General features: G+C 45.6%; 3 protein-coding genes across 3 annotated transcripts in view; 2 read left to right on the top strand and 1 right to left on the bottom strand.

Annotated features, from left to right (window-relative positions):
- LOC111846294 (protein NLRC3-like) overlaps positions 1-26,231 on the bottom strand; it is a 303,153-nt gene that overhangs the window by 228,756 nt on the left and 48,166 nt on the right. The window lies entirely within an intron of this gene.
- LOC140577651 (protein NLRC3-like) overlaps positions 1-26,231 on the top strand; it is a 159,364-nt gene that overhangs the window by 113,114 nt on the left and 20,019 nt on the right. The window lies entirely within an intron of this gene.
- Positions 13,653-20,177, top strand: LOC140588968 (NACHT, LRR and PYD domains-containing protein 3-like). The gene is made up of 6 exons (XM_072711618.1): positions 13,653-14,151; positions 14,252-14,319; positions 16,014-16,287; positions 16,456-16,497; positions 16,705-16,974; positions 20,077-20,177. The coding sequence occupies exons 2-6, from the start codon at positions 14,305-14,307 to the stop codon at positions 20,175-20,177; spliced, it is 702 nt and encodes a 233-aa protein (XP_072567719.1). The 5' UTR covers positions 13,653-14,151; positions 14,252-14,304.

The raw sequence follows: 26,231 nt of genomic DNA, 5'->3' as shown, positions 1-26,231 counted from the left end.
GGTGAAGAGTACTGTTGCTCAGGGAGGAACGAGAGCTGCTTTTAATTGAGTTAATGTGCGAAAAGCTTGATTCACACGTGTATGTTGATCCAAACATGCTGTGCATGAGAAGCGCCAATTTCTTAATGTTAGGGAACTGATGTATGTTGACGTCAGCCCAAAACCTTGCACCACGGTTATGGATGACCACATGTCAACAAGTTCGAGAATGAATTTACCCTTGTCAATGGAGGGGAAAACTTCCTTTGCTTTGGCAGATAAATCCCCACCTGTTGCTACAGAAAATGGATCTCTGGAGAGAGATAGAGGCATACCGCTTTCGTCAAAACGACAGCTCAGGTCAATGGTCCCGAAGATCAAAGGGTTAGGGGTCACAGAGGTCACTAGGGGGCGGGGCCAGGAGTAGTGGCCAGTGTTGTTAATTATCTCCAGATGTTGCGAGGGGTGTGAAATTTGTCGCGGGTGGTTTTTTATTAATTTATTTATTTTGACTAGTGCGGAGACTGAAATGAAGCAGAAAATGGCTTGGCGTGTGGGTGCTTATGAATACGAGTGGGATTTGTCTGATTTGTCACAGAGTTTCTGTGTCTGTGAAAGTGGCAGGGAGGGGGAGTAGGGTAGTGTCTGACCCCTGCAACAGTCCAGGGATTGAGGGTGACCCCCCTTTTTTGAAGTTGGGGTGAGTAGTTTTCACATACAGCTGTTATTTACATCCCCCTAGGTCATCCCGGTCAAACTGTATCGGTCTTTGTGCCCGTGCACAATTACATGTAGAAAGTAAACGTCGGCCACACATCAAATTGACATTTTTGTCTTTCATTAAATAAAAAAGTTTTTTTTTGTTGGAATTTGAGGTAAAGTTGAGGACAAGAAGTTTTGCCCATATACAGATGCAGCCCCCTCAATTTTCCCCTCCAGCCAAAGGGAGTGACCCCCCTCCTTCTGGGGATGTGCCTAAATTCTTGGCTAAACCCGCCCATTTATTCACTTGCAGGGTGTTACCATAAGATGGCGCTTTCTTTACAAAAACGCAGTTTTTTCACCTATGGCTGATGGGTCTGGATCCCCCGCCTATTGCGGAAGTTACGTTCCAGACCCATCAGCGATAGGTGAAAATCCGCGATATAGAAAGACCATATACATAAACTTTTTTTATAGTTTAAGCCTTACAATACCACTCCCACATGCTTTAAACACATGTGAACTTATTAAAACGCACTTTGTAAACACATATGATATGTGTATGTTGGGCTAAGGATATGAGTAACATAAAATATGAGAATTTCTGGTATCATTCGAATGTTTCTAGTAATGCATCGTGTTGGTCTTTTACTCATAATGGTCTTAAAAGGTCTTAAAAACGTCTCAAATTTAACTTACTGAAACCTGCAAGATCCCTGTGTATGGTGCAGCAACTTCTTTGATGATACTGTTCTCAAAGTAGTGTCTGTCCATGATTCCCTCAAAGATGACCAATGGTCCTGCGCCATGTTGGGAAATCATCCCCCAGACATGAAGTTTAAGGGGATGTTTGGGCGTTGGTTTGGCAACAAAGTGGTCCTTCCTCTTAAAACTAAGCCTGGCATAGTGTTCCAGAGATACAGATGTTTCATCTGTAAACAACACATTGTTCCATATTTCCCCAGACTCAATCCACTGAAGTGCTTGCCTTAGCCTTGCATCTTTGTTGCGGTGTTTGATCATTGGTATGGAGTCTTTCTGTATTTCCATCCAAGCTTTCTGCGGGCGCGGTGCACAGTAGTCAGGCTAAGTTGAACACCGAAATCAGCTTCAATCTTCCGTTTTACTTCTTGGGCAGTCATCTCATCATTAGCTTTTGTCAGGTCATCAATGGCAAGCAGAAGGTTACTGTGGAAGTGAAACACAAAAGCTATTACAAAAAAAGCAAAAGTGATATACCTGCAGGAATGTATAGTATGGATTATTTATAACATTTTATGATATATACTACTTTACATCGAGGAGCCAGTGTGCTTACTGATTAAGTTTTCTTGGACGTGGACGGCCAGGTTTTCTCACTCTGAAGTGGTATCGCAGTGCTCTCACTGTGATGCCCAGGCTTGCAAAATGTTGCTGGATCTCCTCTGTTGTTTTTCCATTTGCTCACATAAAACAAATCTCTTGAGACCTCTCGTTGTGGAAGCGCGTCATCTCCGTTATAATACAGCACAGTATGCCTCAGTTGTATTCCAGTGGTTGTTTCAGAGATGCAGTAAGATATCTATGTGTATATTTTGTGTGTGAGTGAAAAGGCAAGTTCTGACAAGCATTTGTGATTGGTCAAGGTACTGTAAGCTCCACCTCGATTAGCCAATGGGATTCAACAAACAGTAGATGCAAATACCTTGACCTATTTTCAGTTTTTACACTTATTTTTCTGCATTTGAAGAGAACAATGGATGCATCCATTTTCTACAAGACTGGGAAATGTCTTCCTAGAAAGATAAGCAAAATGGTCATCATCAATCTCATGCTCAGCCTACAGTACCTGTCATTTTGAACTTTCCATTGTAACCTTATTTGTAATGTTATCCTACTAGGTGAAAAGCACAGCTCCAGATGTGCCCCAGAAAATATAAAAAAGACACGGATATCTGCTGCACCTAGACCATCACCAGCTGCCAGGAGCAGCAGAACAAGTGAGGGATTTCCCTAGTTAATTTGTAGTTATTTAATTATGTTCATTTAGTTCATTAATTGACCCCCCGGCTCCAGGAGTCTGTATGAAGACCATAGATAAAGGGCCGGTTTCCCTCAGGGGGGGCAGAGACAGATACAGACAAACACTGAACCGGCCGTGTGAAACATCTTTCTGTAACATCTTCATTCTGTCTTAATAAACTGCTTAAGCTTAAGAAACCTGCCTCATCACTCAACTAAAAGAACCTGAGGTTTCATTGAAAAAATCTATCATAACCATCCATTTCCATTTTATTTATTTGGCAGATGCTTTTATCCAAAGCAATCTACACTTTTGTGAAATCAGGGTCAATCAGTCCCTGGAGTGACTGGGGATTAAGCGTCTCGCTCAGGGACCCAGTGGTGACATCACTGTGCTGAGCCTAGGATTTGAACCAGCAACCATCCGATCACAGGCGTCCTACCCTGCTGAGTCACACACCGCCCCCACAAACTGCATATTTTATACACTCATTATTGTAGGTCGTACATTTTGATGTGCGTGTATATTCATTACAGGCTCCTCTTTATGTTCTGCACAAATTGACCCAGGACATACATGCACTATTAAAATACCCCATTCAAAATGCAAGGACTACAAACATATGTTGAGCATGTAAATATTTTCAGAGTAATTAGAGTCACAAATGTATGGTGTGTGAAATGGAGAAAGGTGAATTGTGGGTAATGAATGTGAATGATACATAATTTTGCATTTTACTCCTGTATTGCCAAAGGACTTACATGTAAACAGGGGGTTTTGTAGTCTAATGAGCTAATTATGTTTTATTGAAGAACCTACTTGGTTCTGTGCAGAATCTGGATTTGAGCCTTCAACTCTTTTACCACTATACCACCTACTGGTCAGAGGATCCTCTGGTCACCATAGAGCCTGAATAAATGCTCCTCATCTCATATATCTGCTCAAGCTGCCTTTATTGTTACATGTAATGGTTGTATAATGGGGGGGGGGGGGGGTAGATGCAGACATGGATTTATCTGTATGCATCTATTTAGCCCACAGACCCACCTGCTCTGCCCCCCACCCTCATTCTCTCACTCGCTTTCTTACATGGGGACCGTTCTCTATATATATTTTATGTCCCACTGAAGAGCCTTTTACCATAAATTGTACAGAAATCATAAGCTCTCCATTTGCTGGACAGATGCTGTATCTCCTTTAATACGTTCTGTGCACTCTGTCCATTCCTATCACTGTGCTGGAATGCTGCTGTGACCTTTTTGGTGGAAAGTATACATCCATCCATTCATCTTCCTCAGTTTATCTGATTGCGGGTCCTGGGTGCAGCAGTCTGAGCAGGGATGCCCAGACCTCCCTCTCCCCAGCCACCTCCTCCAGCTCCTCTGAACCGAGAGATATAATCTCTCCGGTGCGTCCTGGGTCTCCCCGGGGCCTCCTCCTGCACAGACATGCCTGAAATTCTTCCCCAGGGAGGATTCAGACTGAATCACTGCTCTGTGATGTAGCACATCTACTGCCGTGGCATGTGGCCAGTAAAGAAAGTGATGATATGTGTGGAAATATTTGTAATTTTCTTCACAAATCACGTTTTGTCAAGAACAACGTGGACATTGTGTTTTAGGGGGTATTTTCATTGACAGTCAGGTTTACATGTAAAAACAGGGCTTTTTCCCAGCACCTGCCTGATACACACTGACCTGTGACTGACTGACCACATTTGATTTGTGAAGAAATTCACAAATCAGCCTGGTCAGAAGGAGCCTGGATGGTCCTGTTTATATGGTGAAGTCTTTTAATTATTTGCATTTGAAAATAAAATGGCAAAGCATAATATCAGCAGATTTCGGGGTGGGGGGCGACGGCATCCGGATTCACAAATCACAAGTTACCAAATGCCACCCTGTTTACTAGTGTGCCTCACTACAGTGTCGAGATTAATTAAACCGAATCCGGAATCACTAACTGCAAACTATCTTTACCGTGGTCACCTGTGGCAGATAACTGTCTGAGGAATCTAAACTGTAACAAAATGCTGTAAAAAACAGTGAAATTATTACATTGACATACTGTTTATCAGTAAAATGGCACAATACTTTAGAGAAAATGCATTCTGGGCAATATTTATGAGAACCATGACGTTTCCCATAAAATACTGTAATGTGCTGTAATTCAGTACATGAAAAAATAAGCTGTAGAATTTACTCAAATAAAATGATATAACACCACAAAGACCTAGACCGAACACTGGAACATCGTCTGTGTTCCGTAATTGCGGGAGATTATCGTCACACAATCGGAAAGACTGTCCTGCCAAAGAAGCTGAATGCAGGAAATGTCGCAGATGAAGACACTTTGCTGCTGTCTGCAGGTCTAAGCAGCCTGTGCATGAGATGGCAGAGGAAGAGGAAGTCTTTCAGGGCGGCCTTTTCCTGGAAGAGGGGAAGTCAGACAGCACTGGCTGGTACTCAGATATCAGAATGAATGGGGAAGTGCTGCCTTTTAAGCTGGATACAGGGGCAGCACTGACAGCTATTCCTACCACACTGTACAGTTACAGCAGAGACTGCCCCCACTGCACACCTCAAAAAGACTGTATGGCCCCAGTAACAACAGGTTGCCTGTGGTAGGACAGATTCGGAGCAGACTTGAAAGGAAGGATAAAAATTCCACTCAGCCAGTATTGGTCATTGATAACCTGGCCAGACCACTGCTGGGCTTACCAGTGCTCACTGCATTACACCTTGTTCAGCGAATGGAGGAACTTAGCACACTGGGTGAGAAAGAAGACCCAGGGGAGATCTTCAAAAATAAATTTCCAGAGGTGTTTACTGGATTAGGGAGGCTTGATGGTAATCATCACATCCGCCTGAAAGAGAATGATGTCCCCTATGCTCTGACCACTCCTCGCCGCGAGCCGATCCCCTTAACTGAAAAAGTAAAAGAAGATCTGAAATGAATGGAAGAAATGGGGGTCATCTCAAAGATAGAGAAACCCAGTGAGTGGTGTGCAGGGATAGTAGTGGTCCCAAAACCCAGTGCTAAAATTAGAATTTGTGTTGACCTCACCAAACTCAATGAGGGTGTGTGCAGAGAAAGGCATGTATTGTATTGCCCTCAGTGGACCAGTCATCAGCATGGCTGAATGGCTGACAGGTTTTTACAAAGCTGGATGCAGGTAGTGGGTTTTGGCAGATACCCTTAGCACAAGAGAGTGGGGAGCTCACAACGTTTATCACTCCCTTTGGCCGTCTATGTTTCAATGTCTTACCTTTTGGGATCAGCTCAGGGCCGGAGCATTTTCAAATGCAATGCAATGCAATTTTATTTATATAGCGCATTATCACAACATTACATTGTCTCAATGCGCTTTATATTTCTGCCACGTAAAGACCCCCCAGTGAGTAAGCCAAAGGCAACGGTGGCAAGGAAAAACTCCCTAAGAGGAAGAAACCTTGGGAGGAACCAGACCCAAAGGGGGAGCCCATCCTCCAGGGGCCGGCAGATGAGTCAAACAAAACAAGATGATATGACTAAGCTAATACAGGGGTTGAAATATCAGTCTCAATGCAGCGGCCGACCGGTGCAGGCACGGAGTGCTTGATGCACGATGGCAGGATTAATAGTGGCACAGCCGCAGGGAAGGATGGCGAGGCATCGCGTGAGCCAAGGGCAGGCAGGTTGGAGGGTAGTTGCCGGAGGTGGAGGTAGTTGTCTTGCAGGCAGCAGAGGCATAAATTCTTCAATGACATGGTGCTCCAGGGAGCACACCCCAGAAGGGGTGAGGGAGGAAGTAAGAAAAATTGTGTATTAGCCAGAGTTGAGGAAACCAGAGGCAGTGCAAGCAAAATGATCGAGTGCAATATTCGTCTAGGCTCCGGCAGATCTGGCTATAGCAGCATGAGAAAGAGGGAGAGACAGGCGGGAACACAGGCATGGGGACTCCCTGAACATCAGCACTCTAGTGTAAAGCTAGAGTGACAGCACTGACGCACCAGTTTATCCAAAGCCAATGACACCGATCCCCACCCAGCTCTTCACCTCATACTGTTAGTCTGACTGGGAGTGAGCGACTAGCGACTAGGTTTCCTATACGCTAAGCTATACAAGTGCGTTTTTAATCTAGACTTGAAAAAATGCTGTTTTAGCAAATGGATTTTTAATAATTTCAGACGTTAGTTGTAAGTGCTTGCTAAAAATACTTAGTACGACTTAAGTCATGGGGCCCTGGCAGTTCGGGGCTCTAGGCGCTCGCCTGCTTTTGCCTAATGGCAGCGCCGCCTCTGATCTTATCTTCTTTCCATCTATCCATCCGTCCATCCATCCACTGAACTGTTCTACCCTCCTTTAACTTTCATGTGTTCTGCCCCCCCCCCCCATACTTACAAAAAAGGAAGTTGCAACATCTTTAGCATTGCAATTTCTCTCTCCAAAGCCAGTATTTCCCAGTTTTGTCTGCCTTCCTGTTCAGTTCTCAAGGTAAGACGGAGAATATTTTACCAAAATGATATCAGTTACTTTAGTAGGAGTTCACGATTTTTAATTGCAGGACTAGAAGTGTGACATGTTGAAGACCCAAGAAAAAATAATGTATTTTTGAATATATACTTTAAATCAGTATAATCAGCCACATAAGAATGTTGCTATGTCTTTGCGTGGCTGTCTCAGTGTACCTCTGTGAGCTGTTTTGTGCAGTAATTCTTACTTACACAGTACTTTGTTACATTAGTTACTGAATAGACCAATGTGATATTAGTAATAAACACAGGGCTTGTTTTCTGCGTGATCTACGTGTTACACATACTTCCTGCTCCTGTAGAACTTGCAGGAACTATCTGACCAGCCTCAGCACAGAGTACAAAATGGAAACTTACCATATATTTTAAGAGCTCTATAATAGAAAAAAAATAAATTTAAATAAAAAATTTAATTTTGCATCATATGTTAATAATTTCCCTAAAACAACATAGGGCCTCAAAAGTTTCACTTCTACGTTTAAAAAAAAAAAAAAAAATGCAATAGTGTCAGTATCGGATTCCAGTGTGAACTGGTGACAGTCCTGCAGTGACCCACATGTGCAGCAGAACAATAACAGACAGCATGATTTTAGTGTAGCAGTAGCTACCAGTTCTGTATGGAGGTATGTGTGAATGTGGAATCAGAGCCAGGAGTTACACTGTAACAAACAGTTTTGACTTTCAGTTGTTTCAGTGTCTTATTTTGAGTGTGCCTAACTTGAGTGCACTGAAGTTGATATGCACTGCAATAAACAAAAAATGTTGTTTCAGCTTAAAAAAAAAATTACTGTGCTGCCTTAAAATTTTAAGTTAAGATAACTTACACTGGGCCATCTCACAATCACCTGTGACATAAAAGTGAATAAAAAGTATGGTTTTGGGGAAAATGATAAAACAGTGAGAATTTACTGTTAAACAGGCTGCATCTTGCATCTTTTATAATGTACAGCCTATTACTGTAACCTTATTGATGGCAATAGAAATAACCCTCACTACCTTTTTAAGACAATAGCTTATCTAACAGCTAAGGCTGAACCTCTGCTGCCAAGTGAAACTGATAGTGAACATTTTATGGACTTCTTTAATAATAAAATTACAAACATATTCAAATGGTTCACAAGTAACTGATGCACACACTTAATGTTTTAGAATTAAACAATGAAGAGAAGTTAAAAACGACAATAATCACTAAAACCAAACTGACCACTTGTCCTCTGGACCCAATCCCCACTCCACTTCTTACAGAATCCCAGGGAGTTCTGGCAAGACCCATAACTGCTACAATGAATGCGTCCCTGTCCCCAGGCAATGACACTGACCAATGTAAAGTAGCAGGAATGAGACCACTACTGAAGGAACCAAGTTTGGACCCATAGAGGCTCAGCAATTACAGACCTGTCTCTAATGTACCATTTCTGTCCAGAGACACACAAAATACTGGATCGATTCCAGACAGGATTCTGTCAGGGACACAGAACTGAAACTGCTTTAACTATAGTCATATAATTCATAACATTGGCAATTGTTCCTGACAGCGTGACAATTGACCAATTTAATCTATTACATAGACTTGAATTTGATGATGGGATGTGTGGAAGGGGGTTGAATTGGTTTAAATTCTCTTTGACTAATTGACATCAGTATGCTCTGGCAAATAACCGTACTCTGTTGTCAAAGTCACCGGTCCAATAAGGAGTACCACAGGGATCAGTCCTTGGGCCTTTATTGTTTTCTCCCTAAATGCTGCTATTAGGTAACATGATGAGAAAACATACAGTCAAGTGAAAAAGAAAGTTTTGCATGTAAGGGCATAATACTCTAAAAAAATTACCTGGACCTTACCAGGTTCTAAATGTATTTAAATCTGCCTTCAGGTGTGGGGGGCAGCATGTGGTTCAGTGGGCTAAGCCTCTGTGTCTGTGATCAGAAGGTCACTGGTCTGAGATCAGTCTTGGCACATCTGCAGGTTCCTCAGCAAGGCCCTTAGCTCCCAGCTCCCTGAGTGCTGCTATGGGTGGCTGCCCTTCATAACCAACTTGATCTCACTTACAGTGAGCAAGTTGGGGGAAACATGAAGAGAATTTCCCCACACAGATCAATACAAAAACAAACAACAGTTCAGCATGTTATTATTTATTTATGTTATTTATAACAATAATGAAACCAAACTGAAGAAGCCATGTGTGAAAAACTAAGTACAATCATTCAATAGCTTGTAGCATCACCTTTAGCAGCAATGACTCTAAGTAATCATTTCCTGTGTGACTTTATCAGTCACTCATATCATTATGGAGGAGTTTTGACCCACTCTTCTGTACGACGCTGCTTCAGCATTTCAGTCGGCTTGAGGTCTGGACTTTGACTGGGCCATTGCAAAACTTCTTTTCTTTTTTAGCCATTTTGTTGTAGATTTGCTGGTGTGCTTGTTTCATGACCCAATTTTGGCCAAGCTTTATTTGTCAGATGGATGACCTCGTATTTAACTCTACAATACTCATGTATACAGAGGAGTTCATGCTTGACTCAATGACTGCAAGGTGCCCAGGTCCTGTGGCTACAAAACAAGCCCAAATCATCACCCCTCCACCACCGTGCCTGACAGTTGGTACGAAGTGTTTGTGTTTTTCTCCTGCGTATGAAAACATTTTGTTGTAACTTCTGACCATTTACTCTTAAAAAAATGATGAGATGCTACTTTTATACTAAAACTGTACCATAAATAAACACATAGTTCTGTGACAAAAGGTGACCATACTGCCTCCAAGATTTTTGGTGGTACTGCATCTCGCACATGCATAGCGTTAATTCCGTGTGTAGGTGCACTAAAGACGCGTGGAATGAATAAAGAATACATGTGATGGCCATGATGCGTAAATGAACTCGTTGTGAGTGTTGAGTATAAACCGTTGACAGCCTTTGATGAGCAGTTCCTTGAACCACCCACTCTAATGTAGACCAGTGACCCTAAGTACTAGGTGCCAGTGCTCCCCTTGTTATTCAGTGCCAGGTGCCAGTACTCCCCTTGTTATTCAGTGCCAGGTGCCAGTACTCCCCTTGTTATTCAGTGCCAGGTGCCAGTACTCCCCTTCTTATTCAGTGCCAGGTGCCAGTACTCCCCTTCTTATTCAGTGCCAGGTGCCAGTACTCCCCTTGTTATTCAGGGCCAGGTACCAGTACTCCCCTTGTTATTCAGGGCCAGGTACCAGTACTCCCCTTGTTATTCAGTGCCAGGTGCCAGTACTCCCCTTGTTATTCAGTACCAGGTGCCAGTACTCCCCTTGTTATTCAGTGCCAGGTACCAGTGAACCCCTTGTTATTCAGTGCCACGTGCCAGTGCTCCCCTTGTTATTCAGTGCAAGGTGCCAGTGCTCCCCTTGTTATTCAGGGCCAGGTACCAGTGAACCCCTTGTTATTCAATGCCAAGTGCCAGTACTCCCCTTGTTATTCAGTACCAGGTGCCAGTACTCCCCTTATTATTAAGTACTAGGTGTCAGTACTCCCCTTGTTATTCAGTACCAGGTGCCAATACTCCCCTTGTTATTCAGTACCAGGTGCCAGTACTCCCCTTGTTATTCAGTGCCAGGTGCCAGTACTCCTCTTGTTATTCAGGGCCAGGTACCAGTGAACCCCTTGTTATTCAGTGCCAGGTGCCAGTACTCCCCTTCTTATTCAGTGCCAGGTGCCAGTACTCCCCTTCTTATTCAGTGCCAGGTGCCAGTACTCCCCTTGTTATTCAGGGCCAGGTACCAGTACTCCCCTTGTTATTCAGGGCCAGGTACCAGTACTCCCCTTGTTATTCAGTGCCAGGTGCCAGTACTCCCCTTGTTATTCAGTACCAGGTGCCAGTACTCCCCTTGTTATTCAGTGCCAGGTGCCAGTGCTCCCCTTGTTATTCAGTGCCACGTGCCAGTGCTCCCCTTGTTATTCAGTGCCACGTGCCAGTGCTCCCCTTGTTATTCAGGGCCAGGTACCAGTGAACCCCTTGTTATTCAATGCCAAGTGCCAGTACTCCCCTTGTTATTCAGTACCAGGTGCCAGTACTCCCCTTATTATTAAGTACTAGGTGTCAGTACTCCCCTTGTTATTCAGTACCAGGTGCCAATACTCCCCTTGTTATTCAGTACCAGGTGCCAGTACTCCCCTTGTTATTCAGTGCCAGGTGCCAGTACTCCTCTTGTTATTCAGTGCCAGGTGCCAGTACTCCCCTTGTTATTCAGTACCAGGTTCCAGTACTCCCCTTGTTATTCAGTACCAGGTGCCAGTACTCCCCTTGTCATTCAGTACCAGGTGCCAGTACTCCTCTTATTATTCAGTGCCAGGTGCCAGTACTCCCCTTGTTATTCAGGGCCAGGTACCAGTGAACCCCTTGTTATTCAGTGCCAAGTGCCAGTACTCCCCTTGTTATTCAGTACCAGGTGCCAATACTCCCCTTGTTATTCAGTACCAGGTGCCAGTACTCCCCTTGTTATTCAGTGCCAGGTGCCAGTACTCCTCTTGTTATTCAGTGCCAGGTGCCAGTACTCCCCTTGTTATTCAGTACCAGGTTCCAGTACTCCCCTTGTTATTCAGTACCAGGTGCCAGTACTCCCCTTGTCATATAGTACCAGGTGCCAGTACTCCTCTTATTATTCAGTGCCAGGTGCCAGTACTCCCCTTGTTATTCAGGGCCAGGTACCAGTGAACCCCTTGTTATTCAATGCCAAGTGCCAGTACTCCCCTTGTTATTCAGTGCCAAGTGCCAGTACTCCCCTTGTTATTCAGTGCCAAGTGCCAGTACTCCCCTTGTTATTCAGTGCCAGGTGCCAGTACTCCCCTTGTTATTCAGTGCCATGTGCCAGTACTCCCCTTATTATTAAGTACTAGGTGTCAGTACTCCCCTTATTATTAAGTACTAGGTGTCAGTACTCCCCTTATTATTAAGTACTAGGTGTCAGTACTCCCCTTATGATTCAGTGCCAGGTGCCAGTACTCCCCTTATGACTCAGTGCCAGGTTCCAGTACTCCCCTTGTTATTCAGTACCAGATTCCAGTACTCCCCTTGTGATTCAGTGCCAAGTGCCAGTACTCCCCTTGTTAATCAGTGCCAGGTGCCAGTACTCCCCTTGTGATTCAGTGCCAGGTGCCAGTGCTCCCCTTGTTATTCAGTGCCAGGTGCCAGTACTCCCCTTGTGATTCAGTGCCAGGTGCCAGTGCTGCCCTTGTTATTCAGCGCCAGGTGCCAGTGCTACCCTTGTGATTCAGTGCCAGGTGCCAGTACTCCCCTTGTGATTCAGTGCCAGGTGCCAGTGCTGCCCTTGTGATTCAGTGCCAGGTGCCAGTGCTGCCCTTGTTATTCAGCGCCAGGTGCCAGTGCTACCCTTGTGATTCAGTGCCAGTGCTCCCCTTGTTATTCAGTGCCAGTACTCCCTTTGTTGCCTTTCAGTTTTCACACAGCCAAACCACAGACAGTCACTATTCCCCCCAAATTCACTCAATACATGAACTCTGCCACCAGGCGGCATAACATACTTGACAGTGTTTATTCTAATATCAAGCATGGCTACAGAACTGTGCCTTTACCACATTTAGGCCAGTCAGACCACCTTGCTCTTCTCCTCATACCAGCCTATATCCCCCTCAGGAAGAAAGTAAGACTTGCCCAGGGGGCGCTATTTCCCAGCTACACACAGTGAGTGCAGTCTATTTGAATATCAGGATTTAGAGCAGGACACACAAACTGTGCTGTTCTACATTGCAAACTGTGCTGACAATGTCAGTGTCAACAAACCCGCAAAGGTTTTTCCAAACCAGAAACCCTGGATGATGACAGAAGTCCACTCACTGATCAGGAACCGCGACACTGTCTTCAGGACAGGGGACAGAGGACAGGGTACAGCACAGGGAGAGATGACCTGAGGAAGGGCATCAAAGCTGCCAAGATGGCACAGAAACTGAAAATGTAGGACCAGTACAAACATACGTAGTGTACAGAAGGACCAGAATTAGTGTGAATTGAGAAGCCTTATGGCCTGGGGGAAAAAGCTTCCTGAGTCTCTCTGTCCTGGACATGAGGCAACGGAACCGTCTGCCTGAGTTCAGCCCGTGGAACAGACAGTTTGTGGGGTGTGAGGAGTCCTTAATTATCTTGGTACCTCTGGACCTGCAGCGTTTATTGTAGGTGTCCAGCAGGGAGAGCAGAGTAGATCTGACACGACACTCGGCCGCCCTGATCACCCTCTGAAGGGCTATGTGCTCCTTTAGAGAACAGTTCCCAAACCATACTGTGATGTTCATGGTCAAGATGCTCTCCACAGCAGCTGAGTAGAAGGTTTTTAGGATCACTGGAGTGACCCTAAATCTCCTCAGCTGCCTCAGGTGGTACAGCCGCTTCCTCGCTCTGGTGACCAGAGTATAAACAGCTTCTTTGCTCACTTTGAGCCACACAGGTCAGACACAGTCACACTGCCCCCCCCCCCCCCCCCCCAGCCTCCAGCACTCACACACTCACTCTGCAGGAACACCAAGTGAGATGAGCACTCAGGCAAGTCAACCCGAGGAAAGCAGCTGGTCCTGAGAGGATCAGGCAAAATACTCAAAGCATGTCCTTCCCAGCTCTCTGGCATCCTCACCAAGATCTACAATCGCTCCTTATCCCAACCCACCATCCCTCGCTGCTTGAGGTCATCCACCATCATCCCTGTCCCATAAAAGTCTGATATAACCTGCCTCAGTGATTACAGGCCAATCGCTCTCACCTCAGTGGTGATGACGTGCTTTGAGGGGCTGGTTGCACATCACATCAAGGCCAGCCTCCCTCCTTATAGTTTAATATCCAAAGTGCCCATTGTGTACTGAAGGAACATGCAGTGTAATGGCTGTATCCTTTTTTGACCTAAACACAGGGTGAAATATGGCCCATAGTTATGAGTCCAAATGATCAGTGGACGTCTCTGCCTGCGACTGCAAACTGCCTGTGTGAGTAAAAACTGACCAGTTTGCTTTGGTTGTAAGATATTACAGCTGCTAAACTGACTTTTGAATATAAAGCTAAAATTACTTTTGGTTTTTATTGCAGAGTCAGACTGATACACAGGACCTGGTTTCCTTACAGCCATAATCATCTAAGCAATGGCTCACCGAGAGGTTTGGCTACAGCGTTTCGGCATTTGATGCATTTTGTCCATAAATACCAGACACTGAAAGGCAGGGAAGCTTAAGCTGAGTAACGATTCTCAGCTGAAGGTTGCTGAACATAGCAGAGAAAAAGCTCCCTCTCCACAGTGCTCTTCCCCAGGCTACTTCCGTACCGTACCGCCCTACACCAAATGGTATAGACGGGCTGGAACAGAATAACTTAATCTAAAATATGTATAATTATATTACTTCCGTACCACCCTACACCAAATGGTACAGACGGGCTGCAACAGAATAACTTAATCTAAAATATGTATAATTATATTACTTCCGTACCGCCCTACAACAAATGGTACAGACGGGCTGTAACAGAATAACTTAATCTAAAATATGTATAATTATATTACTTCCGTACCGCCCTACACCAAATGGTACAGACGGGCTGTAACAGAATAACGTAATCTAAAATATGTATAATTATATTACTTCCGTACCGCCCTACACCAAATGGTACAGACGGGCTGCAACAGAATAACTTAATCTAAAATATGTATAATTATATTACTTCCGTACCGCCCTACACCAAATGGTACAGACGGGCTGCAACAAAATAACTTAATCTAAAATATGTATAATTATATTACTTCCGTACCGCCCTACAACAAATGGTACAGACGGGCTGTAACAGAATAACTTAATCTAAAATATGTATAATTATATTACTTCCGTACCGCCCTACACCAAATGGTACAGACGGGCTGTAACAGAATAACGTAATCTAAAATATGTATAATTATATTACTTCCGTACCACCCTACACCAAATGGTACAGACGGGCTGCAACAAAATAACTTAATCTAAAATATGTATAATTATATTACTTCCGTACCGCCCTACAACAAATGGTACAGACGGGCTGTAACAGAATAACTTAATCTAAAATATGTATAATTATATTACTTCCGTACCGCCCTACACCAAATGGTACAGACGGGCTGTAACAGAATAACGTAATCTAAAATATGTATAATTATATTACTTCCGTACCGCCCTACACCAAATGTTACAGACGGGCTGTAACAGAATAACTTAATCTAAAATATGTATAATTATATTACTTCCGTACCGCCCTACAACAAATGGTACAGACGGGCTGTAACAGAATAACTTAATCTAAAATATGTATAATTATATTACTTCCGTACCGCCCTACACCAAATGGTACAGACGGGCTGTAACAGAATAACGTAATCTAAAATATGTATAATTATATTACTTCCGTACCGCCCTACACCAAATGTTACAGACGGGCTGTAACAGAATAACTTTATCTAAAATGTGTATAATAATATTTGATGCTGCCTTAACATAATGTTTGCAGTCTGTTATGATTTGACCCTATTGTTTTAATGTGCTGTATTGGATCTTAACTTGAAACTGTTTATATTGGACAGGTCTCTCTTTTAAAAGAGATTTTTAAAATCAGTGAGACTAACCTGCTTAAATAAGGTTAAATAATAATGCAGAAATAAACACACGTGTGTCTCCTATAGTAATGAAAGAATCACAGCAGGTGTCTCCAGCAGACATATAAGACTGTGAGCAGGAAACCTGCCTTCTGTTAACAGAAAGGTCAGTGCATGTGTGTGAGTGACCATGTACGGGTTTGTGAGTCTCATGGACTCATCTCTGACATTCTGCAGACCCAGACCTCGCTCCCCGACCTCTTGGAGGAGTACCTGGAGGAGCTCGATGATGAAGAGCTGAAGAAGTTTAAATCGAAACTGAGTCACACACAGTATAAAGAGTTAAAGCCCCTTCCCAGGGGTCTGGTGAAGGGCTTGGATAGAACAGACCTTGCAGACAAGATGATAAATTCCTACAGCGAAGTTGATGCTCTCAATGTCATGCTTGAAATCCTGAAGAATATGAACCTGAATGACCTTGCTGAGAGACTGAAGGCAGACCTGCAGATTTGTAATCACGCTTTTTAACTTTTCTTATTTTTCATATAAAACCATATGTAACCTTTTTTAGGTATTGAAAAAGAAATATATTAAATAACATTATATGGGAAATAATGAAGTTTTTGCTACATACTGATGTTGAAGATAGAAATGAATATGAAATTCTTTCTTATTCCAGGTAACCAAGCAGGAAGTGAGCTGGGTGACGTATCAGAGAAAAGTAAGAGCTGTACGCTATTATCTACATGTATGTGGTGTTTCAGAAAAAAATCTGTATGATGTGAAATTTAAAGTTTCATTTATCACAGTGAAATAGTGAACATCGTGTGTGTGTGTGTGTGTGTGTGTGTGTGTGTTTATATTCTTCCTCTCACACTGGTCAGGATCCTGTTGAGAAATTGTCCATTTTCCTCCCATATTTCTTCAGGGGAGCTCATGATGGACAGAATAAAATGTAACATGAAGAAGAAATTTGAGTTTGTAACTGAAGGGAAAGCTAAGGAAGGACAGCCAACACTTCTCAAAGAGATTTACACAGAACTCTACATAACTGAAGGGGGAGCTGGAGGAGTCAATGATGAACATGAAGTGAGACAGATTGAAACAGCATCCAAGAAAAGGCAAACTGAAGATACTACAGTCAAGTGCAATGATATATTTAAACCAGGGGTGCCCAAAGTGGGGCCCGCGGGCCAAAGTTGGCCCGCCGTACTATTTAGATTGGCCCGCCAATGAATATCTAAAATTTTAAATTATACTGTACTAAAATTTGTTTAAAAAATTCTTAAAGCAAGAATCCCAGTGTAGCTATCAGTGCGTTTACTTTTTAGCGTACGTTGGCCTAACTAATATACAGTCGAACCCGGTTATGTCGCCGGCCTAGGGGGTTGCCAAAAAGCGTCGAGATAACCGATGATCGAGATAACCGAAAACCAATATGGCGGCAATATACTGTATTAAGATATGCTTGAAATGTATTTATGTGCGTTAATAAATTAGAATGTACATGCACGGGTTTTTGGCGTTGCCGTGATTTGTTTGATGACGCGATCGGCATGCTATAAAAATGCACATACATGTCAGCTAACAACAAAAGGCATATGTGCACCAACTAAAAGCGGAGATTTACCAGTATACAATAAAAACCACCGTCGATTCTCGATACAAACCTTTAATTATATTATCCAACATTGCAAACACAAAGATCGCTCACAAAATCACAAAAAAAACCTGCGGGGTGTAGTCCGTTGTTACAAAAAGCAAATCTGCAGTGTCAAAATTACATTCACAAGTCATTTCGCTCTGACAGCTCTGAAATGTATCGTACACGCAGTTAATATGGTTTCTTTACAAAGTCTAAAATGCTTTGTTGCTTTTTGCCTTTAACAGTCTGCTTGAAAACAAATGCTTCGATATTATTTATGCTGTCTAAAACAGTCCATCCCCTACAAAACAACCATACTGTCGAATTTTTTGTAGCATTTCTATCACCTCACCGGCAGAGGGAATTGGTTCCAAATCTTCGTCCGCATCTTCTTCATCTTCGTTGTCATTGCCGCATGCAGATATGCTTGGCTTTGGTTTTGATGGGGATTTACCTAGATCGCGTTTCACCTGCGTTGTTCAGCGAATTACTATGCGAATGCGATTTGAATACGCGCTGTTTAGCACTTGTGATACATTTTAAAAAGCCGGCGATTAGTCACGGGGATCGAGATAACCGATGTTAAGTGGCGATTTTGGCCCTCTTTCGTGCTCGAGATATTAGGGTTCGGCGACATAAAAGAATCGACATAACCGATGAGAAATGCTATTGCAATAAGGGACTTTGGCGGTTCCACTTCAAAAACGTCGACTTAATAGGGTTGGCGAGTTAGCCGAGGTCGAGATAAGTGGGTTCGACTGTATATAATACAGTCCTCACTCATGGTGCTTTAATTACATTTGAAATATCTAAGACTAAAATTGAAATACAAGCAACTATAAGGGTAATGTAGAGTATATCTGTGCACATATGTACATTTCCACACTTCATAAATAGTCATATTTTAACAATTTACAAAAAGTCCCATGAGTCTTTGCTTATATTGTTGCTACTGTTGTTGTGTTGCTGTTGGACATGCACTCTTTGACATTTTGCACTACATGTGATTACAAAAGTTTAGACGTGCTCTAAATGCCTATATATGACTTATTTGTCATATTTTGTTTAATGTTATTTACACAGAAAGGAAGGTTAGATAACTGTTTGATAAATAAAAGTAGCCTACTTTACTATTAGTGTTTGTATTTTGTGTAAAATATTACATTTGGCCCGCGGTCCTCCGATAGATTTTCATTTTGGCCCACTAAGGGAAAATGTTTGGGCACCCCTGATTTAAACCCTTATGCGGGCGTGAGACACCTATCAGAACTGTACTCACTAAAGGGGTGGCAGGTATCGGGAAAACAGTCTCTGTGCAGAAATTTATTCTCGACTGGGCAGATGGAAAAGCAAACCAGGACATTCACTTCATATTTGCTCTTCCTTTCCGGAGCCTGAATTTGATTAAGGATAAATACAGTCTGATTGAACTGCTTCACCGCTTTGACCCAGAACTAAATTCATTTCAATCTACTGAGCTGTTTAGGTACAAAGTCTTGTTCATCTTTGATGGTCTGGATGAGTGTCGACTTCCTCTAGATTTTCAGAACAATGAGAGCTGGTTTGATGTAACAAAGGAAACATCACTGGATGTGCTGTTGACTAACCTCATTAAGGGGAATCTGCTTCCATCCGCTCTCCTCTGGATAACCTCCCGGCCTGCAGCAACCAATCAGGTACCTACTGAGTGCATCGACCAGGTGACAGAGATACGAGGGTTCAGTGATGCCCATAAGGAGGAGTATTTCAGAAAGAGATTTAATAATGAGAGCCTGGCTGAAAGGATTATCAGACATGTGAAATCATCAAGGAGCCTCTTCATCATGTGCCACATACCTGTGTTCTGCTCGATTTCAGCCACTGTCCTTGAGAGTCTTTTTAGTGAGTCTGACAGTGGAGAAATTCCAAGGACTCTGACTGAAATGTACACACACTTCCTGATCTTTCAGACAAGATTAATTAAAAACAAGTACAGGCCCCAGAATAGGACAGAATGGTACAGGAAACTGAAGGATGGATTGATGAAAAACAATGAAACTAATGATATTAGACGCCTCCTTCTAAATCTCGGTAAAATGGCTTTTCATAACCTTGAGAAAGGCAATCTCATATTTTATGAGAAAGATCTGGAACAGAGTGACCTTGACATCAGAGAAGCTTCAGTTTACTCTGGAGTCTGCACAGAAGTCTTTAAAGAGGAGTATGGGTTGTATCAGGATAAGGTGTACTGCTTTGTGCATCTGAGCATCCAGGAGTATCTCGCTGCTTTATATGTGTTTCTGTCAAACTCATCAGCTAAGCTACTGAAGACTGCAGTGAAAAAGGCATTAAAGAGCAAGAATGGACACTTGGACCTCTACCTCCGCTTCCTCCTGGGCCTCTCAACAGATTCCACTAAGACTCTGTTACAAAGGCTACTGGGAGAGACAGGATTCAGGTCCCATAACATTGGGGAAACAGCCCAATACATCAAAGGGAAAATAAAGGAGAATTTATCTACAGAAAGGACCATCAACCTGTTCCACTGTCTGAACGAACTGGGTGACAATTCTCTAGTAGAGGAGGTGCAAAAATACCTGAATTCAGGAAGCCTTTCAGCAGAAGACCTCTCACCTGCACAGTATTCAGCTCTGGCCTTTGTGTTACTGATGTCAGATGAGGAGCTGGATGTGTTTGATATGAAGAAATTCTTCAGATCAGATCATGAGCACTGGAGGCTGCTGTCTGTGGTCAAGACATGCAAGACAGCTCTGTAAGTGATGTGAGGATGTAAAACATGTCTTCTCTGGCAGTAAATTATTAGTATTGTTTGAAATATACCAAACATACAATCTCTTCTTCCGCATGCATTAATGACTTGGCTAGATTTGTTTTTGTTATCCTGAACCCAGATTTTATAATGACTGAGGGTAGTGATGTAGTAAAAAACAACAAAAGTGACATTTCCACTAACATGCACTATGCCTTCCGATAACTGAGACAGCATCCTAACCTGTTATAGAAACAAAGAGGCTCTTTATCTGGGGGGTTTATAGGTGAAAGGATCCTTTATTTGCACAAGTACAGGTTTATTGGTTTGCTTCTCTTCTCAATCTCCATGAGAGACACAGACACATTTACAGGGAGAACAAGCTTAGGGGTCACAGCACTGGGTCGGCTGGCATCCAGCACCCCTGGAACTGGAGGTTTAAGGGCTTTGCTCATGGGCCCACAGACATGTGACTATTCTGCCGAATCTCGAACCAGCAGTCTTCCGACCACAGGCCCAGTGGCTTAGCCTGCTGAGCCACACACCAGCTCCACAGAAATGCTATGTGAGTGTTATTGTCAGCAGCTGTGTTCATACGATGGACCCCAAAGCTGGGAGCTTCCAGAAGACTGCTGTCACTGGCTGCTCACTGGCGCCCTCTGCTGGCCTCAGCTGCTGTGTGTGTGTGTCTGTGCCCTGTGATGGGTTGGCACCTCGTCCTGGTTTGTTTCCTGTCTTGGGTGTGCGTGCGTGTGTGTGTGTGTGTGTGTGTGTGTGTGCACTGTGATGGGTTGGCACCTTGTCCTGGTTTGTTTCCTGTCTTGGGTGTGTGTGTGTGTGTGTGTGTGTGTGTGTGTGCGTGTGCCCTGTGATGGGTTGACGCCTCGTTATTTCCTGCCTTGTGTGTGTGTGTGTGTGTGTGTGTGTGTGTGTGTGTCTGTGTGTGTGTGTGTGTGTGTGTGTGTGTGTGTGTGTGTGTGTGTGCCCTGTGATGGGTTGGCACCTCGTCCTGGTTTGTTTCCTGCCTTGTGTGTGTGTGTGTGTGTGTGTGTGTGTGTCTGTGTCTGTGTGTGTGTGTGTGTGTGTGTGTGTGTGTGTGTGTGTCTGTGTGTGTTTGTGTGTGTGTGTGTGTGTGTGTGTGTGCGTGTGTGTGTGTGTGTGTGTGTGTGTGTGTGTGTGTGTGTGTGTGTGCGTGTGTGTGTGCCCTGTGATTGGTTGACGCCTCGTTATTTCCTGCCTTGCACCCATAGCCTCTGGGATCTGCACCAGAGCCCCGTGACCCTGAACAGGATTGGCGGTTTCAGAATATGGATGGATGGATGGATTTTGGCTGAAGTTAGTAATCCTTTAGTTAGTAACCATCCTTTGTGTGAAAAACAACCAAGAGCCAGAATTTCACAGAATGTTTCAGTTTGTCTTAATAATGGGCAACCCACTCAGAAATTCTTTTTCAGTTCTGGACACTGGAAGAAGAATTTCTGGAAATACTGGGTGTGGAACGTGATTCTTTGGGTTTGGACTAGGTAGCCATGAGTGGATGGCCATTGGTTCAGATCTCCTGGCTGGCAGATTGATGTCATCACTGGTCCCCTTGAGCAGGTCCCTTAATGCCAGTCACTGCAGATGTACTGAATACTGGCCAAAGCTTTGCTGTTACCCCCAAACTTTCTCTCACCTGTGTATGTGTCTGTGAGTTTCATGGAGAGCAAGATGGGGGAGGAGAAAAGGCAATTTCCTCATGGGGATGAATGAAATATCAAAATTCATAAAAACAGCTGTAAGAAACATCCAAAATCTTGGGATTGCATCACATATGCAGTAATAGAAGAGCAGGAATGTTGTCTGGTCCGGTGGCCTTCTGTGAGATGATTCTGAACATAGTTCTCCTCACATCAGTCATGGTCAGGCGGAGCACCTGCTCGTTGGGGGGAGGGGTGATCTTCCTTGCTGCCATGTCATTCTGTGTTTCAAACCGTGCATAGATGTGGTTCAGAGCATCTGGAAGAGAGGTCTCACTGTCACAGGCAGGTGGAGATGTCCTGTAGTGGGTGATGCCCAGATGTCCTGCCACATGTGTCGTACGTCCCCAGTGTTTTGGGAGTGGCTGTGGATTCTCTCAGCATTTGCACAATTTACTGCTCTGATGGCCTGGGATAGGTTGGTCCTGCACCCTTTTCTATGGAAAGGATACACATAGGGACCATTTATACCATTGTATGGGCACCTTTTAGGGCACTGCATCACATATCCTCCACTAGAAGGGCACTTCATAATGGTACCCTTTTCCGTTAGAAGGGTACCCATAGGAGCCGCTTATACCATTGTATGGGCACCTTTTAGGGCACTACATCACATATCCTCCACTAGAAGGGCTCTTCATAATGGTACCCTTTTCCGTTAGAAGGGTACCCATAGGAGCCGCTTATACCATTGTATGGGCACCTTTTAGGGCACTACGTCACATATCCTCCACTAGAAGGGCTCTTCATAATGGTACCCTTTTCCGTTAGAAGGGTACCCATAGGAGCCGCTTATACCATTGTATGGGCACCTTTTAGGGCACTGCATCACATATCCTCCACTAGAAGGGCTCATTAATACACTTCATCACATCTTCTCACTCTATAAGGCACCATTTCCCGTGAAGGGGACATCCTAGATGGTGCTAAACCGTGTGATGGGCAGCTAATAGTGGCATTTTCACCATTCCTTAGGGAATATTTGTGATGTTTTTTCAGCCATGGGGACTCTAGGGCGGCGACTGCCCCCCCCATTCCCCCTCTGAGTCCCCCAGTGGCCTGTGCTGCTCGCTTGTTTTAATGTTGCTGTCAGTACTATTAACAATGTAGGTTATATATCTCCTCCTTGGATTGCCACCTTATCGTGGTGGAGGGGTTTGCGTGCCTCCGTGAACCTGGGGGCTAGGTTGTCGGGGGCAATAGCCCCTGGTAGGGTCTCCCAAGGCAAAAAGGTCCCAGGGGAGGGGCCAGACAAAGAGCAATCCAAAAGAACCCCATGAAAAAGTTTAAAAGCAAAGTCCCGTTTCCCTCGCCCGGACTAGGGTCACCGGGGCCCCACCCTGGAGCCAGGCCTGGGGGAGGGGCCCGTTGGCGAGCACAGCCCGAAAGAGGCACGCGGGACTGTCCCCAGGTGGGCCCACCACCCACAAGGGGAATGTCAGGGGTTCGGTGCATTGTGGATCGGGTGGCGGCCAAGGGAGGCCCTGGCGGTCCGATCCCCGGCTGACAAAACTGGCTTTCGGGACATGGAATGTCACCTCTCTGGTGGGGAAGGAGCCTGAGCTTGTGCGTGAGGTTGAGAGGTATCGACTAGATATAGTCGGGCTCACCTCAACGCATAGCTTGGGTTCTGGAACCAATCTCCTGGAGAGGGGCTGGACGCTCTTTTACTCTGGAGTTGCGGCGGGTGAGCGACGCCGGGCTGGGGTGGGGCTATTGGTGGCCCCACAGCTCGGTGCATTAACACCGGAGTTTACCCCGGTGAACGAGAGGGCTGTTTCCCTGCGCCTTCGGGTCGGGGATAGGTCTCTGACTGTCATCTGCGCTTATGCGCCGAATGTCAGTTCGGAGTACCCGGCCTTCTTGGATTCCCTTAGCGGTATGCTATTTGGCGTGCCGCGGGGGGATTCCATTGTTTTGCTGGGGGACTTCAACGCTCACGTGGGCAATGACAGTGTGACCTGGAAGGGGGTGATTGGGAGGAACGGCCTCCCTGATCTGAATCCGAGCGGTGTTCTGTTGTTGGACTTCTGTGCAATGCATGGTTTGTCCATAACGAACACCATGTTCGAGCATAAGGGTGTCCATAAGTGGACATGGTACGAACATGCCCGGGGCTACAGGTCGATGATCGATTTTATAATCGTATCAACTGATCTGCGGCCCTCCGTCTTGGACACTCGGGTAAAGAGAGGGGCAGAGCTGTCAACTGATCACCACCTGGTGATGAGTTGGCTCAGGTGGCGGGGGAGGAAGCCGGTCAGACCTGGTAGGCCCAAGCGCATAGTGAGGGTTTGCTGGGAACGTCTGGCAGAGGCTCCTGTTCGCTGGAGCTTTAACTCGTGCCTCCGGCAGAATTCCGACTGCATGCCGGGGGAGGTAGGGGACATTGAGTCTGAATGGACACTGTTCCGGACCTCCATTGTGGAAGCGGCCGTACGGAGCTGTGGCTGCAGGGTGGTCGGTGCCTGTCGTGGCGGTAACCCCCGTACCCGATGGTGGACACCAGAGGTGAGGGGGGCCGTGAAGCTGAAGAAGGAGGCTTACCGGGAATTATTAGCCCGGGGGTCTCCGGAGGCAGCTGACGGGTACCGGCGGGCCAGGCGGAACGCGGCTCGGGCGGTCGCAGAAGCAAAAACCCGGACGTGGGAGGAGTTCGGTGAGGCCATGGAAAGTGACTTTCGGTCGGCCTCAAAAAGGTTCTGGCAAACCATACGGAGTATCAGGAGGGGGAAGCAGCTCCTGGTTCCTACTATTTATAGTGGGGTGGGGGGGCTGTTGACCTCACCTGGGGACATCATCCGGAGGTGGAAGGAATACTTTGAGGACCTCCTCAACCCTGCCTCAGATACATCTACGCATACTGCCTTTGAGACATCTGAGGGCACAGAGCCCGAGGGTGCTTGGGGGGGCTTGCCCATCACTGAGGCTGAGGTGGCCAGGGTGGTTAAACAACTCCGTGGTGGCCGGGCCCCGGGGGTGGACGAGATCCGCCCGGAGTACCTGAAGGCTCTAGATGTTGTGGGGCTGTCGTGGCTGACACGCCTTCTCAACAGTGCGTGGAGGTCAGGGACAGTGCCGCTGGATTGGCAGACCGGGGTGGTGGTCCCCTTATTTAAGAAAGGGGACCGGAGGGTGTGTTCCAACTACAGGGGGATCACACTTCTCAGCCTCCCTGGGAAAGTCTATTCCGGGGTACTGGAGAGGAGGGTGAGATCGATAGTCGAATCTCGGATTCAGGAGGAACAATGCGGTTTTCGTCCTGGTCGTGGAACGCTGGACCAGCTTTATACCCTTGCAAGGGTACTGGAGGGGGCCTGGGAGTTTGCCTATCCAGTCTACATGTGTTTTGTGGATTTGGAAAAGGCTTACGACCGGGTTCCCCGAGGTGCTCTGTGGGGGGTGCTTCGAGAGTATGGGGTCCGGGGTCCACTGTTGTGGGCGATCCGGTCCCTGTACGAACGGAGCAGAAGCTTGGTCCGCATTGCCGGCAATAAGTCGGACGTGTTCCAGGTGCGTGTTGGGCTCCGCCAGGGCTGCCCTTTGTCATCGGTCCTGTTTATCATATTTATGGATAGGATTTCTAGGCGCAGCCAAGGCGTCGAGGGTGTCCAGTTTGGTGACCTCAGGATTGCCTCGCTGCTTTTTGCAGACGATGTCGTCCTGCTGGCTTCATCTGCTGGGGATCTCCAGCAGGCACTGGGGCGGTTCGCAGCCGAGTGCGAAGCGGCAGGGATGAGGATTAGCACCTCCAAGTCCGAGACCATTGTTCTCAGCCGGAAACGGGTGGTTTGCCCTCTTCGGGTTGGGGAAGACGTACTGCCTCAAGTGGAGGAGTTTAAGTATCTCGGAGTCTTGTTCTCGAGTGAGGGTAGGCGAGATCGGGAGCTGGATAGACGGATCGGAGCGGCGTCTGCAGTTCTGCAGGCGCTTAACCGGTCCGTCGTGGCTAAGAAAGAACTGAGCCAAAAAGCCAAGCTCTCGATCTATTGGTCCATCTTTGTCCCTACCCTCACCTATGGTCATGAGTTATGGGTAATGACCGAAAGAACGAGATCGCGAATACAAGCGGCCGAAATGAGGTTTCTCCGCAGGGTGTCTGGGCTCTCCCTTAGGGATAGGGTGAGAAGTTCGGATATCCGGGAGGGCCTCAGAGTAGAACCGCTGCTTCTTCACGTCGAAAGGAGCCAGTTGAGGTGGTTTGGACATCTGGTGCGGATGCCTCCTGGGCGGCTACCCGGAGAGGTTTTCCGTGCATGTCCTACAGGGAGGAGGCCCCGGGGCAGGCCCAGGACTCGCTGGAGGGATTATATCTCTCGGCT

Source organism: Paramormyrops kingsleyae, chromosome 4 (assembly GCF_048594095.1).
Source record: "Paramormyrops kingsleyae isolate MSU_618 chromosome 4, PKINGS_0.4, whole genome shotgun sequence".
Lineage (NCBI taxonomy): Eukaryota > Metazoa > Chordata > Actinopteri > Osteoglossiformes > Mormyridae > Paramormyrops > Paramormyrops kingsleyae.
The sequence above is the reverse complement of the archived record's forward strand: the minus strand, read 5'-3'. Positions and strand labels throughout refer to the sequence as shown.

Coding starts and splice junctions, on each gene's coding strand:
- LOC140588968 (XM_072711618.1), top strand. Junction 16,288..16,455: donor GAAGGCAGACCTGCAGATTT/GTAATCACGCTT, acceptor TTCTTATTCCAG/GTAACCAAGCAGGAAGTGAG. Junction 16,975..20,076: donor AGTGGGGCCCGCGGGCCAAA/GTTGGCCCGCCG, acceptor TACTGATGTCAG/ATGAGGAGCTGGATGTGTTT.